At 44.0% G+C, this 22,470-nt stretch overlaps 1 protein-coding gene and 1 non-coding gene across 2 annotated transcripts; both read right to left on the bottom strand.

The window, feature by feature from the left end:
• Positions 1–3,805: 3,805 nt before the first annotated feature.
• Positions 3,806–3,912, bottom strand: TRNAL-CAA. The gene is made up of 2 exons: positions 3,875–3,912; positions 3,806–3,851 (listed from the first exon to the last, which is right to left on the bottom strand). It is a non-coding gene; the product is annotated as a tRNA-Leu (tRNA).
• A 1,550-nt stretch (positions 3,913–5,462) lies between these two features.
• On the bottom strand, positions 5,463–5,822 carry LOC114043017 (histone H4). The gene has a single exon (XM_027861832.1). It carries the CDS (start codon positions 5,796–5,798, stop codon positions 5,487–5,489), a length of 312 nt encoding a protein of 103 aa, XP_027717633.1. The 5' UTR covers positions 5,799–5,822; the 3' UTR covers positions 5,463–5,486.
• Between the last annotated feature and the right edge of the window lie 16,648 nt (positions 5,823–22,470).

Here is a 22,470-nt window from a genome sequence, read left to right on the forward strand (position 1 = left end):
AACTGGAGAAGGAAATGGCAAACCACTCCAGGATCTCTTCCAAGAAAATCCTAAATGGGGTCATGAAGAGTTGGACGTGACTGAAAAAATGGCAACAAAACTTAAGAGATTGGGTGGGATCTGACTGTGAAGGATGTTTCCACATCAACAAAACACAGACCCTTGACAAATCTAGGGTAAAGGCAGAATTAACTTTATGCCAAGAGCTTTGCTTGTGTTTGTGGTTGTGTGTGTGTGGCTTTTTTTGGTCAGTTGGCTCAAAGAGTTTGCAATGATGTTAGGGATCCACGCCTAGGAGCATGAGGTGCCCTGGCTTTGCCTGTTCCCTGTGCATATGTCCTGTCTCCCACCAGTAGTGTGCGAATCTGAGAGGGGGATGTACTCCTCTATGAAGAGGGTTGAGGAAGGCAAGAATCTTCTTTTCATTTATTTTAATTTGCTATTTAATTAAATCTTTTATTTTGAAGTAACATGTCCTCAAGGTGGCCTATTCATTTACATCAATCTCAACTAGTGAGGGCATCAAGTCAAAATATGATGATTAAATGGACATTGGGAGTGGTTAACTAGGATACAAGGAGACTCGATGTTATTTAAAATTGATGATCATCATTATATTGCTTTGGCCTTTTGTTTCATGGTGTTTATGTTTGCTGAGTTTTCTTGGTTACCTTGGTGACATGTAAATCTCCCTTCTCAAAATGAGTCCATTGTGAGCCCTCTAAATAGTTTCATCTGTAACCTGAATACATAATTCTGATTATGAATATATGAAAAACCTTATAGATTTGGCATGTAGGTAGGTAATCCATAGAGGAAATGGGCTAGCCCCTCCCATATGAATCAAAAGGTGTAACTGAGGGAATTAAAGCATATAGTAGTGGGATTTGAGTGAACCACACTGACTCCATCTTGTGATTCAATTCTGGAGCTAGCTCAGTTCCCTTTCTATTCTATTATGAATCTAATCTAATTTCTGTCTTGTGGGAAAACTTTATTCAATTATGGGAATTGTGAGAAAACTTAATTGCATTGTTTGAACCTAGACCTTCGTGGCTGGGAAGCTGGATCACCTCTACCTGTTGCTTAATTAAGGACATGGGTTATGCTGACCAGAAACCTGGTTAGACCCAAAGATTGATGCAAGGAGTTTCTCACAGTTACACATCTCAAGCAACCGATATGTCTTATCTGAAAGCTGGCCCTGTACTGATCAATCAAATATTGTTTCCATGTTCCTTTGATTGAATATGACCACTTGGGGCCAGTGGGACACCTCTTTTTCTGATTTCAGACAATTGCACCCGTTTGCTCTCCCCCTCCCAACTTGGAAAGTCCCTAATCTTTCCTCCAATTAGAAATCAGGGTACCTAATTTTGTTTCCTGGTTAATTGTTTTCTTTTAATTAATTGGTGTTATTTTATTGTTTTAATGTATAAAAATCTATCTCCTCCTATATTTGGGGTCCAGTGCCAAAGCTGAGGGGATCTGGTTCCAATTTATTATGTAATTGGCATGCATTGCTTAATAAATAGCTATGCTCAGAAGCTTGAACCTTTGTTTCCTCAGTCATTTCATATTTCACCACACTTAGCCATCATTGTGGCAAGACAATTATTTTTACTTCCATAATTGACAAAATACCCACTCACCATAACAGATTTCCCAAATTTTTCATTCCTTCTCAAACTTTCCAGACTCCCTCTGCCCCAATCCTCTCAGCTGAGAACTTTGTTTCATATTTCACTGAAAGAATTCAGGCCATTTGCTAAGATGTCCCTCTTCTTCCCTCCTCCTCCTCCTCCTCCTCCTCTTACATCACTCAAATACTTTCCCCAACCATCTTTTCCTTCACCCCTGTCTCACATGAAGTAGCTCATTGCCTTGCTAAGGCAAACCTGTTTACCTACACACCTGATCCCATTCTATCTCACATTCTCCAACAGATTGTACCATTTATCATCCCTACTCTCTGACCTTCAACCGTTTCTATCTACTGATTGTTTTCATATTGTCTACAAACATGCCAGCGTCTCCTCCATCCTCAAAAACCCCTCACCTGATCTCCTTTTTATGGATAAACTCCTTGAAAAGACTATCCACACTAGATGCCTCCATCACCTTTCCTCTCACTCCTCCAGACTTGCATCTCTCATTGCCCAATAGACATCTTGAACTGCATGTCTGGTAGACATCTTAAATCCAACAAGTCCAAAACTGAACTCATCTTTCCCCACAAATTCTCCCCCACTTGCTATTTTCATATTATTGTTGAAGGCACCACCATCTTCCTAGCTCACGCCTCATCCCCTCTCATTACATATCCAATCTGTTGCCAGGTCCTGTTAATGTTACATTTGTAACACCTCTGCTATAGGTCCCTCTTTCTCCTCTGACACTGCCACCACTCTGGTACAGGTCCTTGTCATGTTCTCATTGTTGTTGTTCAGAAATGTCCAACCCTTTGTGACCCCATTTGGGGTTTTCATGACAAAGATAGGGGAGTAGTTTGCCATTTTCTTTTCCAGCTCATTTTATCAATGAGGAAGCTGAAACACGCAGGGTTAAGAGACCTGCCCAGAGTGACACAGCTAGTCAGTGTCTGTCTGAGGCCAGATTCAAACTGAGGTCTTCCTGACTATCTAGGCCCAGCACTCCATCCACTGTGACACCACTTCTGCTCCATGCCTACTGCTATGGCCTTTTGGTTGGTCTCCCAAACTCAAGTTTCTCATCACTCCAATTTATTCTTCACTCAGCTATCAGATTAATCTTTCTAAAGGACAGATCTAGCCATGTCAATCCCCTCCCTACTTCCCTCCCCCCATCCCAATATACTCCAGTGGCTCTCTATCACCTTCAGTATCAAATATAAAATCCCCTGTTTGGTGTTCAAAGCCCATCATACATAACATGGCATCCTTCTACATTATTTCTTACACATTATTCCCCTCCTTCAACTGCCCCATATATTCTTATTGTCTCCCCCATTCGACTTTGAGCTCCTTGAGGGCAGGACTTTTTCCCTTTCTTTGTATCTCCAGCACTTAGCATAGCACCTGGCACATAGTATGCACTCAATAAATACTTGTTGACTCAGTATTAATTGTCCCAACCTTGGCTTTAGGCATCTCAGAGCCACTGTGGGGCTTAAGTGGTAGGACAACTACCAGCTGGTGCAAAGAAAGACCCTGGGTATCTGTATCCTCATAACCAGGCCAAAGACCCTAAGGAAATGGAGCTGACTTGTGCATGTTTCTCCCTTCTCCACATAAACCTGTAGGGACTACCTGATTTTAGTTGTTCTTTTAAGGTGGCTTGTTCTAATCACGGGGTAGCTAGCCGGAGAAGGGGACAGAATGCTGGGCCTAGAGACAGGAAGGCTTGAGTTCAAATGCTGCTGGAGATACTTACTAAGTGTGTGATCCTGGTCAAGTCACTTAACCTTTGTCTGCCTCAGTTTTCTAATCTGTAAAATGGGGACAATAATAGCATCTACCTCACAGGGTTGTCATGAGGATCAAATAAGATAACAAACTTTAAAGAGCTATATAAATGGTAGCTATTATTTATGTGGCCCCAGGATTAAAGAAAGGAGGGGAATATCCTGTATATAACCACCTTGATAGAATTAAGAGTTTTATTAGTAACCCTAGTAACTCTAGAGATGTACATAAAAATAAGGTATTTCTTGTCTGAGGTACGGTTCTCCACTCTATGAGAGATTACTGGGACTGGCTTTAACATATTCACAGAGACCAGATTCCAGCAGGGCTTCATTTAGAAAAAAAAAAAAAAAAGGATGTGTCAGAAGTGGGATTTGAACCCACGCCTCCATACGGAGACCAGAACGCTCTGCGAAGTAAGGATCAACCTTGAGTCTGGCGCCTTAGACCACTCGGCCATCCTGACACTGACGTCTCTCACTAGACTAAACTCCCAAGTATTCAAACTCAACTGCAGAGTGTGCAACTACAAAGAGCTAACCAGGTCGTTCGAACGCCAACCATATGCTTGCCTAAAAGACTATTTCACGGAGAACTCACACAGGGCAAACTCTCACATGGTGGTCAGAAGGAGATACAAGGACACTCTCAAGGTTTCTCTTAAGGACTTTGGGATTTATTGTATGACAAGGGAGACACTGACACAGGACCGCCCAGCACGGCGTGCCTTCATCGGAGGATGTGCTGTGCTCTATGAGCAAAGCAGAATTGAAGTAGGCTCGATAGAAACGCGAGATGTGCACAGAGAATCCATCCCGAATGCTCACATGGACTATTTGTGCCTGACCTGTGGTAGAGCCTTCCGAGCTCGAACTGGTCTGATCAGCCACAGTTCGACACACTGTAACTTGACTCCAACATAGTGATGTCATTTTGGTCCAACCAACCAATCACTCTATGCTAACACAGGGCCTTCCTTGGAGGCTAAAAGATCCTAACACCTGGGAAGAGTTACAAAAATATGATTGCTTCCATAGCTCTACAGGAACAAATTAGCAATTAAAGGGAAAACAATGATATAGTGATAAGGAAGATCGAGAATACAGCAAATGTTTTCTACATATTTGATTATTTTCTCCAATCTCTCCCCCATACAGCCACCAAATTGATGTGCCTAAAATATCTGACCCATGTAATTCCCCTTTCCAAAAATCTTCATTGGCTTCTTATTGCTTCTAGAACAAAAAAGAAAATCATCGGTCTGGAATTTAAGGCCCTCTCTAATCTGACTCCACGGCACCCTTCCAATATTGTATCCTATTACTCTCCTTTATCTCTTTATTCCAGCTAACGAGACTGCTACCTGTTCCTCATCTACAAAATTCTACTACATTCCATATTCCACCTCCTTTATCTTTGCCCAAGCAGTCCACCATATCTCCAATGCCCTCCCTCCCCATCTTTGCCTCTTAGGGACTTGTTAGTAATCTCTCGCCATCTCCTTCTGAAAACGACTCTGAGTTTATTACTTATCCTCCATCTACCTTTCATAAGCTGTGAAAAAGTATCACATATTGGGTGCAGCAAGCACTTTCCTGGTCCGCTGGCGCCTTTGTGTTAACAGCCAATAGCAAAAAAGGAGTACTATCTCCTTATTTGCATACCTCTTTTGGTAACCCAAGAGCTATCAAATCAGAATGCAGAATTGACAGTTCCCTCAATGTGATGAGAAAATTCACTATCTTGTAGTTCAGTAAGCGCACGTAAGCTATAAACTCTCTCTGAAAAACCCCTTAAAACGACAATCTAACTGAAAACTACAATTGTTAGTATATTGCAGCATAGCATTGTAAATTAAACTAATTTGCCCTTCACAGCAAATTTCTATTGTCATGGCAACACGAGTAGAGAATTGACAATTAACTCACCCGCTAAATATGGCTACCAGTTAACTTAGTGTTCAGCTTTTTAAAGACACCATGGTTGGCCCTGAAAAGGGCCTTTGGTTTTCCTTGGCAGGCTGGCAAATCGCAGCTGAACTTAACCGCCGAAGCCGTAGAGGGTCCGGCCCTGGCGCTTGAGCGCGTAGACCACGTCCATGGCAGTGACCGTCTTCCTCTTGGCGTGCTCGGTGTAGGTGACGGCGTCCCGGATCACGTTCTCCAGGAACACCTTCAGCACGCCGCGGGTCTCCTCGTAGATGAGCCCCGAGATACGCTTGACGCCGCCGCGCCGAGCCAGACGACGGATGGCGGGCTTGGTGATGCCCTGGATGTTATCCCGGAGCACCTTCCTGTGCCGCTTGGCACCCCCTTTACCAAGCCCCTTACCTCCTTTCCCACGTCCTGACATTACGAAGAACTACCTCAAGCTTCTTAAACGAAAGAATGGGGTCTTAGGAAAAAAAATTTTGCCTTTATATACCGTGTTGTCCGACCGGATTGAAAACAGGCAGTCTTCGCGCTCAAGACCCGATTGGCTCCTCCTCCTCCAACAGGAAGAAAGAGTTACACTGAACATTTCTTTTGTCTTTCTTCCCTTTCATTTCCCTCCCTTCCCTTCCTTTTTCCTTTCCTTTTCTCTCCTTTTTTTCTTTAGAAGGTTTGTAAAGACAAGTCTCAACTCTTAAGTTTCTAGATGTTTCTAATTGTAAGGGACCACAGGCCCAGTATGACCTCTGGAAAATTACTAGTGTTGCAGCTGCCAAGGCACCCTTGTGAAAGGAACAAATTGCGGTCAAAGCTGTACCTCTTCCTGGAATACCCCGCCCCTATACCATTGGTGGAACTCCCCCACTTCCTCTTACTGTGTGTATAACTACCCTGAGCTTGCCTTCAATAAATGAGACTTGATCAGAAAGCCTGCCTTGTCTCCATTTCCTGTGTCCCCTGCTCCCCTCCTTCTTTTATAGGTCCAGACCTCCGTTGATGTCCCGCGGGTTGGGACATTTGGCGCCCAACGTGGGGCCCGAGACCCCCTTAAAAGGAGTAAAGGTTTTTGGTGTGTGCTTCTGTGGAAAAAACGACTGCAGTCACGATACATGAGAATTGGTCGCCGCGGACTTGCCTGACCTGCGGAATAGAGACCTGAGGTAAGGGGACGCTCTCAAAATGAGGCAGGATGCTAGTAGTCATGAAAAATTTGTAGAAGGGCTTAAGGCCTCATTAAAGACATGGGGAGTAAAGGTTAAGAAAAAGGATCTTATACAATTTTTTGTTTTCTTAAAGGACGTCTGTCCTTGGTTCCCCCAGGAAGGAACAATAGATGAGAAAAGATGGAAACGGGTGGGAGATTGTCTTAATGATTATTTTAGAACTTCCGGGCTCGAGAAGGTCCCTGTTACTGCGTTCAATTACTGGAATTGTATTTATGATATTTTGAAAATACGTCCTTTTGAGACTGAGGTTTGTAAGATTGTCAGTGAGAAAGACGGAGGCCCCCCGGAGCCTCCTTGTCCATTACCAGCCCCACCCTCAACAGAGGATGAGTCTAGGAAGGATTGTGATTCTGTGTCCATCGACATGCCCTTAGATGATTTCTCCTCCCAAAGTAGGAGAGTTGAGCGCATTTATCCTGTTTTACAAGAGGCTTTGGTCAAGAGGTCAAATGATACCTTAGATCCTACTGATGCAGCTGACCTTGAGCAGGAGGCTGCTTCTTATAATGACCCTTATAATTTCAGTGCCGCTCCTGCATGTTTTGCTACTATACAGCACTCTGTTTCCGCGCCCGCTGCTCCTGCTTCTGCACTCCCAACCCCTCATCTTCCTGCTTCTCTGCCCCCTTCTGCTCCCCCTCCTTATCATACTCTTCCCCCTTTTCCGCCTGTTGATACTCCCTTGACCTCGCTCCCCTCTGAGATTCAGTCCCTCCGACAGACGTTGATGTTTAAGAAAGAGAAAGCACAGCTACTTAAGGAACTATGGCTCCTTGATTTGGAACTCGCTGATTGCATCCCTGGCCCGGCTGTTGCTCTCACTGCCCCTACAGTAACCTCCAAACCCAAATCCGAATCCCCTGTTTTGGCCCCCCTCCCTTCCCCTAAAGATGCAGGGTCTTTACTCCCTAAGAAAAGGAGTCTTTTCTCCTCCTCCCCCCCTTTTCCTTTTCCCGTTATTGAGGATAAAACTGCGTCAAGTGACACTGACGAGGAGGGAGAGGAGGCTGCCCCCCGGCAATATAGACGCCTCGGGTATAAGACGCTAAAAACACTAAAAGAGGCAGTCTCTCAGTATGGCCCTGTTGCCCCATTCACCCTCTCCATCCTTGATGCCCTTGATCATTTATGGCTCACTTCTCATGATTGGCTTCACCTTGCCCGCGCCACCCTGAGTGGAGGAAATTTTGTGCTTTGGAAATCTGAATTTAAAGAATTTTGTAAGGAAGCGGCCCGCCGTAATCGTGAGGCCGGAGGGGAAAGTGCGGAATGGACTTATGAAATGCTTGTTGGCCTTCCTCCTTTTGATACTAATGAGGCCCAATCTAAGTTTGCTTCCGGAATTTTTGCTCAAATTCAGGCTGCTGCACAAAAGGCATGGCGGCTGTTACCTCCTAAAGGACCTGCCACGACCTCTATCGCCTCCATCCGCCAGAAGCCTGAGGAGCCTTACGCTGATTTTGTTAGTCGTCTAACTGAGGCCGCGGAAAGACTGTTGGGGCCATCTGAGGGCGACAGTGATTTTGTCAAGCAGCTTGCTTTTGAAAATGCCAATTCTGCCTGTCAGGCCGCCATTCGCCCGCAAAAACGTCAGGGGTCTCTTTCTGATTATATCCGTCTCTGTCAGGATATTGGCTCCAGTCGCCAAATTGGCGCCGCTATAGGTGCCGCGTTACAGGATGCCTTTGCCGGGGCTGTTGCTGCTGCCCCCCCCAACGCCTCTCCTAAATGTTTTAATTGCGGCACTCCTGGTCATTTTGCTAGAAATTGCCCAAACGCCAAGCAAGGCCGTGTTGGTCACCCTGGCCTCTGTCCCCGATGTAAGAAGGGTCGTCACTGGGCCTCTCAGTGCCGCTCTAAAAACTTCCGCTGAGGGCCTCCCCCTGTCGCCGCAGGGAAACTTCCTCCGGGGCCAGCCCCAGGCCCCTCTCATCCCCTCACAGGCTGGCCCCGGGGCCGCTCGGCTGGCCGTGTCTTAATCTCTGATCTCTCCCGAGCAACCCCTGGCAGCGCCGGACTGGACCTCCGTTCCTCCTCCACCACAGTATTAAGTGCAGACCAGGGACCTCAGGTCCTTGGTACTGGGGTATTCGGTCCCTGCCCTCTGGGGCTCTTTGCCCTTCTCCTTGGGAGAGCCTCCTCTACGATCTCTGACCTTTTTGTACATCCAGGAGTAATTGATAATGACTATACTGGTGAGATCAAGGTGATAGTTTCTACCGCCTCTGCTGTTCCAAAAACCATTCCGGCGGGCACACGCCTGGTGCAGCTTCTTTTGCTTCCTCTTGATAATTCCGTGGGTTCTTCCCAGAGGCCTTCCCTTCGTGGCCCGCGTGGTTTCGGCTCCTCCGATGCCTTTTGGGTTCAGCTTGTTCTCCCCCAAAAGCCCCTGCTTCTCCTAAAGATTGAGGGCAAACAGTTTGAAGGGATTGTGGATACTGGCGCTGATGCCACTGTTCTTAGGAAGGAGTCCTGGCCTGCTTCCTGGCCTTTAGTTTCTGCCCTTACTAACCTTAAAGGCATAGGCCAGGCAGTAGATCCTGAGCAGAGTGCCAAATTTTTGACCTGGTCGGATGCTGAGAATAACACTGGTCTTGTGAAACCTTATGTTATTCCTGGCCTTCCCTTTAACCTCTGGGGCCGGGATATTCTCTCACAGATGGGATTGGTTATGTGCAGTCCGAGTGATCTTGTTACCTCCCAGATGCTGAGGCAGGGTTTCCTACCTGGCCAAGGTCTTGGAAAAAACTCACAGGGCATTCGTTCTCCCATTGAGGCCTCTCCTCGCCCTGAAAGATTAGGTCTGGGAAATTTATTCTGATGGCCGCTGATATTCCTGCACCCCACGCAGACCGTATCCTATGGAAGGATGACGTGCCCGTGTGGGTTGATCAGTGGCCACTTCCAAGGGAGAAGCTTGAGGCTGCCGAGGAGCTAGTGCGGGAGCAATTCCTCGCTGGCCGGATTGAATATAGCGATTCCCCTTGGAATACCCCTATTTTCGTTATCAAAAAGAAATCGGGAAAATGGAGGCTCTTACAGGACCTTCGCGCTGTTAACCGAACCATGATCATCAAAGGCTCCCTTCAACCTGGTCTGCCCTCCCCTGTGGCAATCCCCAGCTCATTTTTTAAAATCATTGTTGACCTTAAGGATGCCTTTTTCTCTATTCCTTTGCACCCTGCTGACCGTGCTCGTTTTGCTTTTAGTTTGCCTTCTGTGAATTTTCAGAGCCCAGTGAAACGCTTTCAGTGGAAAGTGCTCCCCCAAGGAATGGCTAATAGCCCTACACTCTGCCAAAAGTTTGTGGCTGCGGCTATTCAGCCCGCTCGTGATCGTTGGCCCTCCCTTTATATCCTCCACTATATGGACGATATATTAATCGCTAGCCCCGAGTCACAATCCCTCTCTCATTGCTTTGATTTTCTCTCGCAAAACCTTGCTGAATGGGGTCTGCAGGTCTCCCCCGAGAAAATCCAAGTCACGGACCCTTATACATACCTCGGTTTTGAGCTCCGTGGTTCCCTAGTTAGGCCTTCTAACCTGAAATTGAGAACTAGTCATTTAAGAACTCTTAATGATTTCCAAAAGTTGTTAGGGGATGTTAATTGGATCCGCCCCTATCTCCATCTTACTACAGGTGATTTGAAACCTCTGTTTGATATTTTAAGGGGGGACCCAGACCCCTGATCACCTAGACAGTTAACTCCTGAAGGAAAAAAGGCTTTAGACTTAATCACACAAGCCATTCAAGGCCAATTTGTGTCAGCCCTGGATTATTCCCTTCCATTCCTTTTTATTGTCTGTGCCACTTCACACACACCCACGGGAGTCTTTTGGCAGGTGGCCTCTCCCCTTCTCTGGGTTCATCTTCCTTCCTCCTCGTCCAAAGTTGTTGTTCCTTATTATAATTTAGTAGCAGAACTCATTATTCAAGCCTGAGATACCAGTGTCAAGATCTTTGGTCAGGAGCCTCACTCTATCATTCTACCTTATGCAAAGGCGGTGGTTGATTGTCTTTTTCGTACCTCTGACCTTTGGCCTATAGCGCTTTCCTCATTTCCCGGAAATATAGATAATCATTATCCTGCTCATAAAATGTTACACTTTATTCGCACACACCCCTTTGTTTTCCCTAAATTAACTTCTACAGAGCCTTTAGTAGGGGCCCTTACAGTTTTTACTGATGGCTCCTCATCTGGGACCGCTGCATATTCATGCAATGGCGTGGCTACCCCTCTGTCCACACCCTATCGCTCTGCCCACTTAGCGGAATTGTTTGCTGTTTCTGTAGTCCTCCGAACTTTTCCTTCCACTCCTTTGAACATTTATACAGATAGTGCATATGTGGCCCACTCTGTCCCCTTATTAGAAACAGCCTCCCATTTAAAACCTAACTCCTCTGCAATTCAGCTATTTCTCTCAGTACAGTCCGCCATCCGTGCTAGGGCTGCCCCTTTTTTTCTTGGCCATCTGCGGGCACATTCAGGTCTCCCTGGTCCCTTGTCGGAGGGTAATGACCTCGCTGACCACGCCACCCATATGCCTATTTCGGTTTTTTATCTGTCCCCTGTGGATAGGGCCACTCATGCCCACTCCCTTCATCATCTTAATTCTACCACTCTTAGACTTTTGTTCAAAATCACTCGTGAACAAGCTCGACAGATTGTTAAGCAATGTCCCTCATGTGTGACCCTTCTCCCCACCCCCCATTTAGGAGTGAACCCCCGTGGCTTAATTCCTAACTCCCTATGGCAAATAGATGTGACTCATGTTTCTGATTTTGGTCATTTAAAATATATGCATGTCTCCATCGATACTCACAGCGGCTTTCTCTCTGCCACATTGCAGAGCGGTGAGGCCTGCTGCCATGTGATTGCTCATGTCCTCTCTTGCCTCACTGTTATGGACAAGCCTGAGTCTATTAAAACTGATAATGGCCCTGGTTACGCTGGCACAGCTTTTTGCTCCTTCTGTGCCACCCTTGGTATCTCTCATATCACGGGCATTCCTTATAATCCTCAAGGGCAAGGTATTGTGGAACGGGCCCATCAAACCTTAAAAAACACTATTACCAAACTTCTAAGAGGGGCATTCTACCCGGTCAAAGGATCCCCTCGGAACCTGGTCAGCCATGCTCTTTTCATATTAAATTTTCTTCAATTGGATGATACTGGCAAATCAGCGGCTGATAGGTTTTGGCACCCCAAATCCCAGCACAATTATGCCAAAGTACTGTGGAAAGATCCCCTTACTAACCAGTGGCAGGGTCCCGACCCTGTTCTTATTTGGGGTCGGGGTTCGGTCTGTATATATATTAAAGAAAAACAATCTGCTCGCTGGCTTCCTGAGAGGCTTGTAAAGCAAGTTGATTCCTGTGAAATGGCTTCTCCGCCTCCAGTTAACCTTCCTTCCAGGGAGGACAAACCTCTCTGAGAAATATTTCTTTTCTTTATCTACAGGAAATGCTTGGAAAACGATCACCCCTACGCTGGTGCCTCCTGGCTGTCCTGAGGGTCTGCCTTGCTGGTTTTGACGCCCCGGCCAGCAACGATCTCCTCGCCTCCCTTTTTGGGCCACCCTGTGACTGCCGTGGAGGGTATACACAGGTAACACCACAGCGGTTCTCTTACTCCAACGACTGCAATGAATACACCGCCTATCTCACCTATTGACCATCCACCGGTGGGGGATTTAAGCAACTGTGGGAGTGTGTTGCCAAACCCCGAGTCATTCCCTCTCTGCCTGGGTCCCCTGGTCCCTGCCCCTCCCCCTGTCGCTACTATCAAGCCATTCATTCCCTTTGCTATAACAGCGTCCAGCAGTGTTCTTCTAATAATAAGGTTTATTTGACGGCAGTTCTACAGCAAGCCTATGCAGGAACCTTTGGTGGGGAAACCTCCGCCACTCTCCAGGGACATACTAACAAATATGCCCAGGCGTCTTGTTCGTCTGCCGATGTTGGCCACGATGTCTGTTGGCCCGAACGTGCACCCCTACATGTATCAGACGGAGGGGGCCCTTCTGACAGAGCCAGAGAACATGAGGTCCAGCAGCACATTGAGGAACTCATTTGGGCCCAATTCCCCTCCCTCCATTATCATCCTCTTGCGCGTCCCCGGCCTCACAGATTGAGTCTCGATGATCAGACGTCTGTCATTTTGGAATCCACTCACCTTATGCTAAATAAGACCAATCCTGTGTTGGCTGCGGACTGCTGGCTTTGCTTGCCCCTCGGTACTCCCATTCCTATGGCGTTACCCCCCCTTGGTAACCTTGCTCCTGCCGAAAATCCTTCCCTTCTGGTAAATTGTTCCCTAGGCCCCCCTTTTAGGATTCAACCGATCCCTTTGAATCAGTCACTCTTTGTAGCCCCCTGCTTTGAGGGTACCACTCCCAATGCCTCTGTCTCCATTGATGTGGGTTTTCTCCCTCATGTGAATTGTTCCTCTGTCCTTCATACTAGCAGTTTCCTGTGTCCCCCTCTAGGCCATGTTTTTCTCTGCGGAGGGAATATGGCGTTCCCAGCGTTGCCCGTAAATTGGACTGGTTATTGCTCCACTGCCTCCGTTCTACCTGAGATGGATATTGTTCCAGGGAACGAGCCTGTTCCGGTTCCCAGCCTCGACTTTATGGCTAGAAGACATAAAAGGGCCATATTTGCTATTCCCTTGATTGTTGGCTTGGGCATTACGGGAGCCCTTGCGACAGGGTCTGGGGGCTTGGGAGTCGCCATACACTCCTATAATAAACTCTCTGCACAGCTCATTGATGATATCCAAACCTTATCAGGAACTATTAGTGATCTCCAGGACCAGATCGACTCTCTAGCCCAGGTGGTCTTGCAGAACAGAAGGGGATTGGATCTCTTGACAGCCGAACAAGGGGGTATATGCTTGGCCTTACAGGAGAAATGTTGCTTCTATGCTAATAAGTCTGGTGTAGTCCGGGACAAGATAAAGAAATTACAGGATGATCTGGTCAAGCGTCGGAGAGAACTGTTTGAAAATCCTTTTTTAAGTAATCTTCATGGCTTTCTTCCTTATATTTTACCTCTTGTAGGGCCTACATTTGTGTTTTTATTAGCTCTAACCTTCGGTCCTTGGGTGTTCCAGAAGATCACCTCCTATGTCAAACAACAGCTGGACAAGGCCTTGTCCAAACCTATTCAGGTCCATTATTGTCAGCTGGATACTGGCGACCCTGATCTTTATACCGACATTGGCCGGTCCCAAGGATTAGTCTGAGCGCTGGTTTGGTTAGCCAATGACGGGTAAGATCCCCCTGAGGGGAGTCTGACCTAAGCCAGGGGCGTTGCCTTGCATATTGCCCCCATGACGGCAACAGTCTCCCACTCCTCGGGACAACCTAAGACAGGCACAAACCCCTCTGCTAAACCTTCCCTCTTAAGGAAAGAAAAGGGGGACATGTAAGGGACCACAGGCCCAGTATGACCTCTGGAAAATTACTAGTGTTGCAGCTGCCAAGGCACCCTTGTGAAAGGAACAAATTGAGGTCAAAGCTGTACCTCTTCCTGGAATACCCGCCCCTATACCGTTGGTGGAACTCCCCCACTTCCTCTTACTGTGTGTATAACTACCCTGAGCTTGCCTTCAATAAATGAGACTTGATCAGAAAGCCTGCCTTGTCTCCATTTCCTGTGTCCCCTGCTCCCCTCCTTCTTTTATAGGTCCAGACCTCCGTTGATGTCCCGCGGGTCGGGACATCTAATATGAATCGTTTCTTTTGTTTTTTTTTTTTTGTGTGTGTGTGTGTTTGTAACTCGTTAGAATTAATTAAGAATTTGTTTTGGCAAAGGGAACATGCAATCCTCAAATTCCCATTGCACATTCAAAAACCTGTACTTTCTCCATTCTCATCAACTGTAGTACAACCTTGAGCAAGTCAGTCAGTCAGTCATTCAGTTGTCATTTAGTCAATTAGCAACTGCTATGGGCCAGGAACTGCTAAGCACTGGGAATGAAAAGAAAGGCAAGAAGACAGTTCCTGCCCTTCACAGTCTAATGGGGGAAGACTACATGCAAACAACTATATAGGAAAATAGGAAACAATCACTACAGAGAAGGCTTTAGAATGGAGAGGGATTGGGAAAGGCTTCCTGTAGAAGGTGGAATTTTAGCTAGAGCTTGAAGGAAGCCTCTGTGGAGTGAAGAAGGGAGAGCGTTCCAGGTATGGGGGACAGTCAGAAGAGATGGAGTGTCTTGTTTATTGAACAGCAAGGAAGTCAGTGTCATTGGATTAAAGGGTATGTGGGAGAGGGCAGAGACTGGAAAGGTAGGGGCTGGACTAGGTTATGAAGGGCTTTGGATAGCAGAAAGAATTTTATCGTGAATCCTAGTGGTCTAATCACAAAAGTTGATTGAGTAGGGGAGTGACAAAATCGAACCTGAGCTTTAGGAAAATCACTTTGGGGGCTGAATGGACTATGAATTGTAGGGGCAGGCAGACCAAATCAGCAGGCTATCATAACAGTCCAGGGGAGGAGGGCCTGCACCAGGGCAGGATATCTGATTCAAGATGTCTAATGCAGTTCTCCATTCCACATCATGGGGATTAGGGACAAGGCGCCCTTCTATGAGCTGGAAAATCCGAGTAAAATTTTTTGGCTCTCCCTTTATACCAGAGAAGAAGTCTGAATTTCTTTTTCTTTTATGGAGTGTTTATAGTGCTTATTGTAAAATTGTTGTTTTTGGTCATAAGTTCTGTGTTGTCTGCTGGCTTTCTAGGGTTGTCTGCAGCCTCCAAAAATTCCCCCAAAACTCCTATTTAATTTTTTATGCAGACCCGATACATTTCCAAACTGAGAGGGGGAAAGTCGCTACATGGAAGGATGTGAGACTGAAGGTCAGGGTTGGATAAGCAGGTTTCAGAATCTTCAGTACAAGCATACCTCAGAGATATTGTGGATTCAGTTCCAGGCCATGGCAATAAAGAACATATTGTAATAAAATGAGTCACACTAATTTTGGGGGATCCCAGGGCATATAAAACTTATGTTCACACTATGCTGTAATCTATTAAGTGTGTGGTGGTATTATATCTAAAAACAATACACATACCTTAATCAAAAAATACTTTATTGTTAAAAAAAATATTAACCATTATCTGGGCCTTCATCAAGTTGTAATCTTTTTGCTGGTGGAGGGTCCTGCCTCCATGTTGGTGGCTGCTAACTGATCAGAGTAATGATTACTGAAGGTTAGAGTGGCTGTGACAATTTCTTAAAATAAGACAACAATGAAATTTGAAGATGGATTGAATCTGCCTTTCACTTGAACACTTAGAGGTCATTGGAGGGTTGTTAATTGACCTAATTTCAATATTGTTGTCTCAGGGAATTAGGGGTGCCCAGGAAAGAGGGAGAGAGACAGGAACACTGGTTGGTGAAGTAGTCAGAACACACACAACATTTACCAATGAAGTTTGCATCTTATTTGGGGAAGTTGGTGGTATCTCAGAATAAGTACAACAGTAACATCAAAGATTACTGATCACAGATCACCATAACAGATAAAAGAATAATGAAAAAGTTTGAAGTATTTCAAGAATTACCAAAATGTGACACAGAGACATGATGTGGGCACATGCTGCTGGAAAAATGGAATCAATAGATGTACTTGAAGTAGGGTTGCCACAAACCTTCAATTTGTTAAAAGCAAAACAAAACAACATGATACCAATATCTGAGAAGCACAATAAAGTGAAGTGCAGTAAAACAAGGTATGTTTATGGAGAGATAGTAATTGAATCCATGGAATGGAAACAGATGAGATCACCAAGTGAAATAATACAGAAAAAGAAGAAATAATACAGAAAAAAAAAGAAGAAAAAGCCCTGTGGAACACCAAAGACTAGGTAAACCATTGTTTCCTGGATGAAAATCCAGCAAAGGAAACTGAAGAGTAGTCAGATAAGTAGAAGGAGGAACAGGAGAGAGATGTATCCTGAAAACCCGAAGAGAAGAGAGTAACAATGAGAAGAGGGTGCTGGTCAAAGGATGTAGAGTTCAAGGATTGATGGGTCTCAGTTTCTTTACCTGTAAAATGAGGGGACCTACAGGGCTAGATGACCCCTAAGACGGTTTCCAGTTCTATGATACTATAATCCCATTACCTGAAATTACCTTGTTAGGTTAGCTCCTCTGGTGCTAACCATGGTGCCCATGGTGCCCATGGATCAAAGGGGCTAACCAGGCCTCCCTTCATAGATGAAAGCAATATCTAACCTTGCCAACTATGGCAAATAGAACTTAACCCATCTCTTAACTGAAAGAAAAGCTTTGCTTCAAGAAAAAGCCTAAGAAAGAAAGGAAAGAGAGTGTATGATTGGGGACCTTATTAGAAGAACCACTTGCTGCCTGTTTTCTTCTCTCTGGCATTTGAAGACCAATAGCAAAGGATCCTCTTATTACTTTTATTACTTCAGTTTCCTCAATAGAAAAATAGGAATAATAATGTATGTCTTGCACGCTTCATAGTGTTGCTGTGAAGGTTAAATAAGGTGATGTATAGCTTGGTTTATGAGATCAAGGTAAATGTCCTTATAACAGGCCTAGAGATTTGGAACTGGAAGGCCCCTTAGAAGTCACCTCATATAACCATCCCCTTCATTGTACAGGTGAAGAAAATGAGGACCACTGAGCTTAACTGACTTGCCCAAGATACTCTCTAGTCAGAGACCAAATGGTATAGTGGAAACCACAGAGCTTAGACACAGATGACTTAGGGCAGGGCTTAGGGTCAGGAAACTTGGTTTGGAATCTTTGATGGATATATTCCTAATTGGATGGACCACTGAACTGGAGTCTCAATTTTCTCATCCTATAAAATAGAGATAACAATACCCACATTGAGGAAAGTTTTATTTTTCCCTAAGGACTATAGGCATGTGAGCTATTTTTATTACTTGCAAGTGGAACTTCGTTGTTTCTACAGTAAGCATTAGCTGAAGATCTTTATGAAGTCCTCCTGCTTCCAACTCCTGCTGGCACTTTAAAGGGGTTCTGACTGAGCAAACAAATATGGGCCTCCAGGGCCTCAGGTTGCCATGGTAACCCCTCTGGGTAATACTGCAGCTGTTCCCTGCTGCAGAATATGACCCTTTATTTCTTTTGCTAGAGTGTTTTCCTGTCTCTCATGAAATCCTAGAATGTCAGAGCTGGAAGCAATCTTATAACTTATCAAGTCTAACTGGTTCATTTTATAGATGATGAAACTGTCCCAGAGAGGAGAAGAGATTTGTTAAGGTCACACAGCTAACAAGTAGCAGTAACACTGGGATCCTGCACCATACTATAGTACATAGTATATAGTACAGTAACATTATACTTTTCTCTAAAGGAGAAAGATCTTTTGGCTTCTGAAGCTTTGGATAATTAGAGAAATAACAAACAACTTACTATGCTGTGGAAATCACCTGCCATTGCCTCTGCTCTGGGGGGAATTAACAGCAAGAAGATAAGGTAGGGATGAGAAATGATGATGGTGATGGTAGAAAATCATTTAGTAGGACACAACAACTCTGTATGATAATTGGGCAAGCAACACTTGGAGGTGATCTGAGAAAATGGATATGAAAAAAGTTTGAGGGACTTGTCTAGGATAAGAATTTCCCTCGCTAGCTGTCAGGATCCCCATGTCAAGACCATCCTTCTCTTTTTACTCCTATTAGGAGACACCCTGTTTTCCAGAGCTAAAGCCCAGCGAGCAAGCTGTGCCCTGAGCTTGCCATAACACCTATCCTTTGCACTCACTGTGGATGAAGTCAGCGTCAGTAAAATCCCAGAATTGTTTCACACCAGCAACAGGTGGTCCCTGAGCTTGGACAAGCACCTACAAGACCCATGTTCCAGTCATGAAGTCCTGCTATGAACCAGACTTGTCTCATCGTTGCTGTTACCTCTCATTGTCAGGGATACAACTCATTGTGTAGCCACTAGTATATATATGTGGAGATTTGCCCGCACTGAAGTGACAGTATCAGAGGGAGCCCTAGCATATGTGCCTTGTTTACCTCCTCCAATGGAATAAAGAAAGCTTTTTGCTCATGACCACTGTTAGTTCTTTGGTTTTATTTTGGCTTTATTTTTCAGAGTTAACTGTGCTTGTGATAACCTGTGTAAGCTCTTTGGTATTTTCAGAGTTAACAATGGTTGCATAACCTCTGTGACTCTTTGGTCATTTGTTTTCAGAGTTGACATAGCTCTACCACCAAGTAATGAGCTCTGTGACCTTGGGTAAGTCACTTAATATTTCTTGGCCTCCTTTCCTCACATTTAAAATGAAGGGTTTAGGTATCTCTAAGGTCCCTACTATCCCTCAAACTTTGATTTTATGATATACAGGTATTTTTAGGTCAGAAAATATATGTATTTTTCTCCCATTGTGAAAAATTTCAGGAAGAATTTTCTTCTGGGGAATTATGAAATAGAACAGCCTCTGTTTAGGGCTTTTGGTCATGCCTGTGTATTGGGAGCCATGGGGGGGAGCTACAAGGAAATATTTTAGACTGATCACCTTCAAAGCCTCAAATTTACTTATTGATACTGGAATCCAGAATTTTTTTTTCAAATTTGTCTATGACTGGATAATTGATTTAAACAACTTTTCTGTTTCTTGATAGTGGTCTAGACGTTCCTTATCCCTAGGAAGCCATAGTTGACCGACTGTGATTCTTTGTTCCTTTTACATATATCTTGCTGGAAATAGGGAAGAAGAAGGCACATGAATCCTTTTCCTAGAAAATAGTAGTATGTTCCAAGATAAGAAAAAAATGTGAATTTATCTAAGAGGCTTCCTACTGGGCACATCTGAACATCTTCCCAATTGAATAATTCAATAATTCAACATTAGGCTGTGAGGGGAATTTAAAAATAAGCTTGAGAGTTGAAATGGCACAAGAAAAAAAATCTTTTTTTAAAAATATATGTGATGTTGTATTTTAATGTATTTAAGGTAATAGAGTAGAAAAACAACAACAACTAGATTTGAAGTCAGAGGACCTGGGCTTTTATATAACTTGGGAAAAGTCACATGACCTTTCTGGGCCTTAGTTTTCTCATCTGTAAAATGAAGGAGTTGCACCAGATGATAATAGCCAGGATTTATATGGTACTTTTGCAAAAAGTGCTTTATAAACATTATCTCATTTTATCTTGGCAACAACCCTAGGAGGTAGATGCTGTTAGTCTACTGGTTTTACAAATAAGAAAACTGAGGCTGAAAGAGGTTAAGTGACTAGCCCAGGGGCCTATAGATAGTAATTATCTGAGGCCAGATTTGAACTCATATCCTCTTGACTTCAGGTGCTTCATCTACTCACCTGTCACTAGGTAAATGCTAAGGTCTCTTCCATTTCTAAACCTACAATATCTGTGTATGTCAAATTCAAACCAAAAAAATGCAAACTGATTCTCAGATCATGGGAGAATGAAGGCAACTCTGAAAATAGCATGTAATTTTTCTTTGTCTGACTGCTCTCTACTAGCTTTTGGCTTTTAGGAGCATCAGGATTACTTATTGAACAGAAGGTTGCTAAGGCAACAGTCTTTGACAGCTATTTACTGTTGGTAAAACACTCCGTTGTGCTTGAGTGGAATCTTATTATGAACTCTAATTGTAGTTTCCTAAATCCTATAAACTTAGATTACATTCCTATAAAGATTTGGTCTTAGTCAACGTTTTTGGCTTATACTATTCCCAGAATTCTTTGGCATGTTTTTGCCTTTTTCTTTCTTCTATAAATCTGTAACCGAAAGCCTGGGCAACTTTAACAAGATTTAAGGACATGAAGGCTTTTGGGACCATGATTGTGTCTCCTTGAGTATCAATTGAGTGCTATCAGATTTGCTTGGGTCAAGCTTTGGTGGATCTGAGCTTTATCCCAGGACTCAGGCCTATGCAAGCAGATGGCTGCATCTGTCACAGGGTCAATGATACCTGGACAGAACTGAACAAAGATTAAAGATTAAGACCAGAGACCCCAGAGTTTAATTCCTGCAGGTGTAGCATGTGCAGTCCTAGAATCACACTTACCTTGAGTCTCAGAGACAGCAGCTATTTAGAGGCAATAGAATAGCCTCTCAGCCTGAAAGATGGCAGTGGCCTGTGGCAATGGTGGGATGGCAAGAGTTCTTATACTCTGACTTACTGGAATGGACATGGAGAGACTATGTCAAAACCTGTCTGCCCCAGAGATGGAAGCTAAAGAAAGGAAAAATGAATGGCCCTGGAGAAGAGGCAACCACATGGCCTGAATGGTGGCAGTAGCTGAGGGCAGAATGATAAAGTATATTAAGATGGGGTCAGGGCTGCTCATCCACTTTTGGTATCCACCTGTCACCCAACTCTCACCTGTGGCTCTAAGAAACAATAGCATACCCAGCAACCACATCCTGGTAAAACTGCACCAGGAGATAGGCTAACCCATTAGTGAGTTAGGGGGATGTCTACCTCAAGCATGTAAAGACTTTACTTGGCTGAATGGGTGGATGAGAACAATTTCTTCCAGCAACCATGAAGGCAGCTGAAACAGGCACTGTGGAGCACTTGGAGCTTGGTCAGGCATCAAAGATGCCAAGGTCATTCACTGCATGCCAGGCTATTCCCAGTCATCCTGATTTTTGTCCTGCTGCTGGACTTTGATGACAGTGGAAGAGAGAATGAGGCTGATGACTTTGTGCAACTCTGCCTCATTTAAATCCAATTCACAGGCAAGTAAAGAGATCACTTATCCTTTTGAGTAATTGTGGAGTTTGTTGAGAAGGCCTTGTAATGTTTTAGGCCTCAATGCAATCAGTACATCATCTTCAACAGAAACATTGTAGTGGTCTAAAGGACCTGGCTAGTATGGACCACAGTGGCCTAGGAGATTTGCTTTTGACTATCTTTCATGAACCAATCTTGTATTCCTAGTATAAACCCAACCTGGCCCTAGTGTATAATCTTTCTAATATGTTGTCTTAGTTTACTTGCTAACTTTTATTTAAAATATTTATGTCAACATTCATTAGGATTCTTGGTCTATAGTTTTCTTTCTCTGGTTTGTCTATTCTTGGTTTAGATTCCTGGTATTATAGATTCCTATATTTGTGTCATAGAAAGAGATTGGAAGAGTACCTCCTTTTCTTATTATTGCAATCAATTTATCTAGAATGGGAAAATATTTTTGTTTGGTAGAATTCATTTGTGAACCTGTATGGTCCTGGAATTTTTTCTGGAAGTCCATTTGTGACTTTTTAAATTTATTTTCTGATATTGGACTTTTTAAATAGTCTATTTATTCCTCTGCTTATCTGGACATTTTATATTTTGTAAGTATTAATCCATTCCCTTTAGTTTTTCAGTTTTATTTGCATAAAATTAGGCAAAATGGTTTCTGATCATTTATTTTATTTCCTCCTCAATTGTGATGATTTTTTCATTTTTATATGAAATTTGGTTTTCCTCTCACTTTTAAAAAAATAAGATAAGCTAAGTTAAAAAAAAAAACATGAACAGTTCCTAGTTTTATTTGTCAGTTCAATGGCCTTTTGCCTTCATTTTTTATTAATCTCACCTTTAATTTTCAGATGTAAGGAATATAATTTGAGCATTTTACAGTACTGACCATCTACTCCTCTTGGATATACTTTTCTCACTGGGTTTTCATGACACCACCCAGATACAGTTTCTATGAGGCTGAAGAGGGAGGTCAGGAAGAACATTCATGTTTATCAATTTATGATCTGGCAAACATTCTCTTTGCTGCCATGGCCGCCAGGTGGCAATATTGACCTCCAAATTATATACCTATGGCACTATATGAACAATTACAAAACACTACACAAATATAGACTGAAGCAACCAG

This window comes from Vombatus ursinus, unplaced genomic scaffold (genome assembly GCF_900497805.2).
Source record: "Vombatus ursinus unplaced genomic scaffold, bare-nosed wombat genome assembly UNPS02014768.1, whole genome shotgun sequence".
Lineage (NCBI taxonomy): Eukaryota > Metazoa > Chordata > Mammalia > Diprotodontia > Vombatidae > Vombatus > Vombatus ursinus.